General features: G+C 36.9%; 1 protein-coding gene across 1 annotated transcript; it reads left to right on the forward strand.

The window, feature by feature from the left end:
* The first annotated feature begins 1,191 nt into the window (after positions 1–1,191).
* On the forward strand, positions 1,192–6,659 carry LOC130052685 (fibrinolytic enzyme, isozyme C-like). Its single transcript, XM_056158397.1, has 7 exons — positions 1,192–1,294; positions 2,236–2,306; positions 3,133–3,290; positions 3,444–3,534; positions 3,771–3,948; positions 4,439–4,584; positions 6,458–6,659. Exons 1-7 carry the CDS (start codon positions 1,255–1,257, stop codon positions 6,608–6,610), a joined length of 837 nt encoding a protein of 278 aa, XP_056014372.1. The 5' UTR covers positions 1,192–1,254; the 3' UTR covers positions 6,611–6,659.
* Positions 6,660–8,474: the final 1,815 nt, after the last annotated feature.

Below are 8,474 nucleotides of genomic sequence, written 5' to 3' on the forward strand. Positions count from 1 at the left end.
CCCTAACAGATTTTATATTAGATTATTTATTAGCTATATAATAAATAGTAAAATCAGTTTCTCCAATTCTATCTTGCATTAAAACTACCAATACCAATATTGTTTAACGTCACTCGAGAACTTTTCACTCATACATGTATGGAGACGTAACCATTGTCGGTGAAGGGCTGCAAGATGTAGGCCTATGCTCGGCGCCAATAACCATTAAGCAGGGAGGGATCTTTATTGTGCCACACCTGCTGTGAGACGAGGCCTCAGTTTTTGCGGTCTCGTCCGAAGGACCGCACCATTTAGTCGCCTCCTACGACAAGCAAGGGGCACTGAGGACCTATTCTAATCCGGATCTATTGCAAAGAAACAATTACTATAAAATACATTTAAAATATTTTAAAAAGAAGATTATCAAAAACGAACAGCTTCTTCGGACCAGGACTCACTAAACAAAAAATAGACGAACAAGTTATCTCGAAATTCATTTATGTTTACTAAGAGGAACGTAATTGGTACATATACTGCACAGTGTGGATCCACCCCACCCTCCACCCCTGTCACGAATAAGATCCATTTTTATAGAAACATGTACAAAAACTAAAATACAGACGTCTTGTTTAATCAGACCTCAGTAGCTTTAGGGAGCTTCACCACTTAGGGCCCCTATTACGATTTCACCTGGACTCACGAAGAACTTCAAGGCAGCCCCCAAACACGGAGCCTTTTACTGCGCCCCATTAAGAAATTCCTGGATCTACCACTGCTTCAGAACATTTTAAAATCAGTCTGCGTTACATATAAAGAAAATATATTTTGTTGAGACAATATAGAAAATTTCGACAGGAATATGACAGCAATACAGACAGACATGTACCAATACTCCTCTTCTTTCAGCTTGTAAGAGGACGTGTGTTACACTTATATATATAACAAAGTACATGTACATACACAAAATGCTACTCCAAGGCTCTTTTGTTATAATTTACAAACTCAATAACTCATTTATCACAAATAGAATTTACATGCGTTTCACATAACGGACGGTTGTAAATTACCAGCTATGTAAATATCCCCCTTCAGTAACACAGGGATGGTCTTTTTCTCGTGACCAGTGGAAAGTTGTTGATTTACTTTATTTAGAACCATTCAGGTGACCAGAGAGTAGCCATTAAGGTGTGAAAGCATCATATGGACAGCCTTAAAACAGTATAAAAATGCTGCTGGAATGGAAGGTGGATAGAAGACTTCTCACCGACCTACAACATGAAGGTTGCTGTTATCGTCGCTTTCCTCAGCCTTTCCTGTAAGTTCTACATCCTTCTTTCATCAAATGGGTTAAAGATAATTGTTTAAATCAACAAATTAAAGTTGTATGGTCCGAATTACATTTTTTTCATCTAGTAAAAACGCTATTAAATCATCGCACGTATGTAGTTATAAGGATGTATGATATGTCATACATTATTTCATCTGTTTTAACCAATATTATTTGATTTTAAATCGGTGTCTACAAACAATAGCGTCACTCTGCCCTTTCAAGTGATAGTCACGTGACCAGTTCAAATTTTCAGATCATTAGTGGTCTTATCTGTGTAAAGCTGTGTATTTTGTTACAACAATACCGTACCATAAGTTTGATAGAAATAAAAATATCAAATACCTCTTAGTAATTCGTTGTTTTACGCTTTCAGCCTTAAAATTAGACAGTTACGTCTTAATTAATTCATCATGTTGGGATTCCCCTGGCGTGCTTGGGGCTATTTATAGACGCCTACCCAATGTATAATATATGCGTCATCCGGAACACCCCGAGCCTTTCACTGAAAAACACCGTGTTTTCGGCGAAAGTCCCGAGGTGTTCCGGATGATTTTATGTGTACCACACTATGTTTACTTTCTAAATAATCTTCTCGCTGTTTTCTTTTACATGCAAATGTTATCAAGCATGTGGTTAAGGAAAAGTTAATAACTTTTAACACTAATTAATCTGCTTAAAAGTAATTATGTACAAAAATAATACATAAACATCGGATAATGTACAGCTTTAAGAAAGAGAGAAAGGTTGTAGGAGGGGAGAAGGGGGAGACTGGTGATATAGTTTAGAAATTAGAGATATAAAGACAGATTCAAAGCAAATGTCCCTTTTTATGCATATTCGTCATGTATGAATCATATTGTTACTGAATTCCTTAGGTGAGATGGTGATCCAGTGTTTAAGATGTTTTAATGCGGTCTTTGTTTAAGGTGCGGCTATGGAGCCCAATATTTACCAGCCTGCAAAGGAAATATTACGTGAGCTGGCTTTAAAACCAAAGGTAGTAAAAGCTTACTATATATATACATATAGCATAAAAACAACAGGTGCTTGTGGACAGAGCGTCCGTTAACCTCCCTTGATTTCTTTTTCTTTGGTACAAATATCTAACGTATATTCGTCACAAATATTTAACATAGATCTGTTTTTATTTGAACAAATTAAACCTCTCATAGAAATCGTTTATATGATTGACGTATCACTGATCACATGAGGAAATGACATTTATAAAAGCGGTTTCGGTGTGAGTTATATTTTTTATGAAATAAAACCAGTATTTGGGTTAAATATATTGTGAAACAAATACGCAAACAAACCGTTGACATTGAACAAAACAGGGAAAGGGGATTTTACCAGAAGTCATCTCTACAATGGTCAATATGATGATTTAACCATCTGTGAAGTTCAGTATTCGCCGAGTAAAAATTATTAAATTTGCGTGATATTTTCTTTAATCATACCGTGGACTAATATGATTGATAATTTATAGCTTTTCGTTTGGTTGCGATAAACAAAGAATCAGAACATTACATTCACTTCCACATGTTTTATATTATGAATATATATGTAGCACTTCATTTCCCCAACATCGGACCAAAAATAAAGAACTTCCAAATCGATACGATTCCTTATTTTTTTTCCCGGTGGTCCAGGGAAATTGCTTGTCTTTAATCATATTGACCGAGAAATTTCAATTGTTGAGGAAATGTATATGGAATGTCCAATACTTTACTATATTTTTCTGCCCCATTGATTGAACGACTTTCATCTAAAACAAATCGATAGATGTAGCAAAATATGTGAACTTAGCGGTAATTACGTTTCAGGACAATTTCCTACGTATCGTGAACGGTGTTGAAGCATTCCCAGGAGCATGGCCTTGGCAGGTGTCCCTCCAAGTATACTCCCGGGGATCCTATAATCATATTTGTGGAGGATCTCTTGTCAGAGCAAACTGGGTTGTCACTGCTGCACACTGTGTTGGGTGAGTTTAATCATGCATCTTCAGTATTTGTTCTTGACACACGTGTCGTGTGTATATCACACGTGTTGTGTGTATGTCAAAATAATTTTGTCATTGATAAATCCTTTAAATGTTTGAATGCATTCTATGAAATTTACACTCTTGTAACTTTAGTGGGCAAATAGACAGTATGCGGATTGAAGCTGGTATCCATACAGTGTTGAAGGATGAAGGGGAAACGAGTACCATCAAAAGAATAATAAGGGTACAATACACATTTTAGAAACTCGATCTTCTTAAGTATTCAGGTCATTATCAAGATGTACGCCCCTCTCTCTATCCCTGAACTTGAGAGTTAGCATCGCGTAGACAATGTCTGTCGATTAATACAACATACATAATATCTAATAGCAATAGCTGGGGGAAATTAAAAAAAAGCATTTACACTGTTATTAAACTACACATTGAACTTTAACTAACTTTGTGTCTATGCGTTTATAGCATCCACAGTACTCCTCCAGCATTGCCGGTTACCCTAATGACATAGCTCTGTTGGAACTGGACTCGTCCTTTATCATAGGAGGGAATATTAAACTGGCCACCTTACCCACTAACTCTAACGAGGATTTCACAAACAACCCTGACTGCTACATCACCGGGTGGGGGAGAACTTCAGGAGGTATTTCTCACAGTGAAGAAAAATTGTCAATTTCCTTAGAGAAAGAGTGTTTAAAAAATCACGTCATTCAGCAGACATTAGATGTTGTATAGTAAAACACTTATAGTGAATTCACTTATAATGAATTCACGCTTACAGTAAAACACTGTTATAGTTAACACGCTTACAATGAATTTACGCTTACAGTAAAACACAGTTATAGTGAGCATGCTTATAATGAATTCACGCTTACAGTAAAGTGATTGTTATTCCATGAACTTATAAACATATAATGAATTTATTGTATATAACCAATACAGTTCATAACGAATATAAATTGTTTGTCCCCAGCGCTATAAACGCGTTTTACTTTAAAGGACAACGTATACATGTATATCAATATAATAATGTTGACATTTTTAAATTCGATTGTTGCTTTGTAAACGCAAAATATATAATGTGACACAAACGTGCATGCATATTACTGTTACAAGAAATTCTTTATTTCTAGGTGGATCCACTTCCGAAGTTTTGATGGAAGCTAAGATGACTAATATTATTAATACTGAGTGTCAATCTCGCTGGTCATCTATCAGCGGTGCCGCCATTTACAGTACCCATATCTGCCCTTATGAGTCGGGGAAATCCGCTTGCAATGTAAGTCAGTTGTTCCGTGCCAATACACAATTAAAATGCATGATGTTACTCTCTGATATTGCTCTCTGTACATGTATATACCGTAATATACATACATATATGCTTAACTACATTTGTACATGCACACATCTATCCATACATACCAGAATCTGATTGGTCCAGGAGCACTTTTAAAAACATGATATTTCCCTTTGAGAATAGCAAGCACGCGCTCCAGGGTGATAGTATCTACATGTAGCAGCAGGTTACATTACTTGACAACGGCTGATATTATAAAGATTATCATATGAGCCATATTTATGCGCGTACGGTTCGCCGTAGACTGACAGACGACGTCGTTTGAGCGTTTGTAATATGCTATGCCTCGGTTGACAATGGTTTGCTCGGGGTGAAAATTTTCAATGTTACCCTTAACTACATGCAATATTTATACAATATATAGTCACTGTGAACATTAGATGCTAAAATCCATATCGTACATGTATGTCATATCAGCCGAAGGCCCATGTGGGGCCCGAGGACTGTTATGAAGCCCGAGGGATGATATGACATATGATATGGATTTAAGCCTGTAATATTCTATTTATCATATACTACACTTTTTTATACTTATTAATAAATCTTGTATGCATACAGTGTAGTGTTTTTGAGAGGGCGTGTGTGTTAATCTGATGTAGGGTTCTAGGGCTGTTTTTACATGATGGTACTTATTCTTTTTATCGTATTCGGGTTAACATATTGCAATTTAAAGATAGATCAAGAAATATTTGATATATCACCTACATTGGTTTACTATGGTAAAAACACCTTTGATTTACTGTAGGATATAAATGTTAAAAACTTGACTGACAACAGTAAAAACTTAATTTTTCTACATACATTGGTTAAATGCATTATGGTAAAAACTTTGAAATATTGTTTTACTACAGTAAACGCCTTGGTACATTGATTCAATACGGTAAAATCTTTGATACACACCGATTATTACGAGCGAATATGTAATTTTCGGCTTGATATGCATTTTTGCACGCCGGTCTTATCACACGTTGGTTAATTTATTGCACTTTGTTTATAAAGAAAAATCAAAAAAAAATATTTGATACATTGCCTACCTTGATTTACTATGTGAAAAACGTTGATACATGCATTGACTATAATGGTAACATCTTGATTAACAACATTAAAAACTTTATTTGATACAATGTACGTTGGTTAATCATGGTAAAAACTCTGATCTATTGTTTTACTGCAGTAAAAATACATTGATTTACTAAGGTAAAGACTTTGTTACAACGATTATTACATATATGAGCGAATAGTATTACGTAATTTCCGGCTTGATATGTATTTTTGCACGCCGGTTTGATATGAGATATATGGATTTTCGACCGGTCGTTGATATAGGCTATTGTGACGTCACCCGTATCACGCAGTGCAGAATCTGCATAATTATGACCAAGCATATGATTTCATCGGGTGATGAAGGTAGCTAGTATTGCAGAAAAAAAATCATAACCCGCGTATTTTAAAGTCAATATAAACTAGATTTAAGTACTAAATATCATATGGTTGACCCATTCGCTACATTAAACGGAGAAGCCAATGCACCCTTTGACATTGAGGATGTTACGTACATGTATTTGGTAATGATTACACAGACAAGTGATACATGTACTGAAAACTGGATCGAACAAGTTTGCAACAGACATGCATTAATGTAATATACATGTACATAACCGATAATCAGGGAATATAATAGAGACATTCTCATAGTTCACTCTAATATCTGCTGCACTACAGGAAGACAGCGCTGTTGTCTTTAAGCTGAGAGATATTTACACTTACAGTTATCTTTTTTAAAACTGAATTTCAGGGAGACAGCGGGGGTCCCTACGTCTGCTGGAAGAATGGTGGTTACATGTTGGCCGGAGTGACCTCGTGGGGCATCAGCACCTGTGATGGATCGTACCCAAGTGTGTATGTTAGAGTGTCCAAGTATCTGGACTGGATGGCCAATTACTTCTAAATCGGATTTCATTATCTTGGTTCATGAATAAAATTGGACTTCGAACGTATATAGTGTTATATCTATTTTATAACCAGAAGGTTTAGATAGAATATTTTACAGTATGGGTAAGGGAAACAGGCACCGACCACTCACTTACAGTCGCCATCAGACTAAACTTCCACACACCAGTGTTACTAGTAGTCCTTACTCCGAGGTAGAGTAATAACTACTGCTGACCAGTATTACTAGTGACCCTCACTCCGAGGGAGAGTATCTAATAACTACTACTGACCAGTGTTACTAGTGGTCCTCACTCCGAGGTAGAGTAATAACTACTGCTGACCAGTATTACTAGTGATCCTCACTCTGAGGGAGAGTAATAACTACTACTGACCAGTGTTACTAGTCGTCCTCACTCCGAGGGAGAGTATCTAATAACTACTACTGACCAGTGTTACTAGTGGTCCTCACTCCGAGGAAGAGTAATAACTACTGCTGACCAGTGTTACTAGTAGTCTTCACTCCGGGGGAGAGTAATAACTACTGCTGACCAGTGTTACTAGTGGTCCTCACTCCGAGGGAGAGTGATAACTACTGCTGACCAGTGTTACTAGTAGTCCTCACTCCGAGGGAGAGTAATAACTACTACTGACCAGTGTTACTAGTAGTCCTCATTCCGAGGGAGAGTAATGACTACTGCTGACCAGTGTTACTAGTGGTCCTCACTCCGAGGGAGAGTAATAACTACTGCTGACCAGTGTTACTAATGGTCCTCACTCTGGGGGAGAGTAATAACTACTGCTGACCAGTGTTACTAGTAGTCCTCACTCCGAGGGAGAGTATCTAATAACTACTAGTGACCATCTTCGAGTAACATATTAGCGGATGAAACATGGATAAATTTTTACAATGTTGGAAAAGCTGGTCAAATCTGGTATTCTGTCGTGTACCGGTATTCTTCCTCCGACTATGCAAGGTGAAGATAACGAACAGCGATCATTCTCAGAACTCCCACAAGCAATACAAAATAGATAGTTAGGCAAACACTGACCCCTGGACACACCACAGGTGGGATCAGGTGCCCAGGAGGAGCAAGCATCCCCTGTCGACCGGTCACACCCGCCGTGAGCCCTATATCCCGATTATGTAGCATATTCGTCATGTATAAAACCTAAATTTAATATTTCCGTAAAGTGGATATCCAGCAACAGGTAAGTTTTGAAAGGAAACTTAGAAATTATGTGTATTGTTCATCAGAATGTTTAGTGTATAACGTGCATATTCCTATTGATCGCAATGCACATTAGGAATTATAAGATTGATCACTATTCGTTATCTTCATCTTTCATGTATATACCCTTGTCCTTTTTATATATTTTACCTTTTTATATATTTTACCTGATAAGAAATTACTGAGAACTTAATTAAAAACCCACTTTTTATCTTTTTATTTAAAAAAGAAGAGAGAGTAAAGCTTTGGTGGATCTAAGTCATTGGGAGTTTTTTCCCCTTCAATAATAACTAATTTCAAAAATATAATTTCAATTATCTATCAATCCCTACTACCGAAGATCTTGATATTCTCATCGCTTGCTCAATCTAATAAAAATCAGACTTCTTAGATCCGCGCCGTACAGTCTGCGTAGCGATTGTGAGCGTATTGTAGGACCTGATTTCAATTAGATTGATCGCTTGCTTTTATATCAATAACATGTTAGGCCAGCACAGTGGATATTCTAGTTCAATCTCCGAATGTTTAAGAATTATATAAAGAAATAGGGCTCACGGCGGGTGTGACCTGTCGACATGGGATGCTTACTCTTCCTAGGCACTTGATCCCACTTTTGGTATATCCAGGGGTCCGTGTTTGTCCAACTCTCTA

The sequence above is a fragment of the Ostrea edulis genome, chromosome 3 (assembly GCF_947568905.1).
Source record: "Ostrea edulis chromosome 3, xbOstEdul1.1, whole genome shotgun sequence".
NCBI lineage: Eukaryota > Metazoa > Mollusca > Bivalvia > Ostreida > Ostreidae > Ostrea > Ostrea edulis.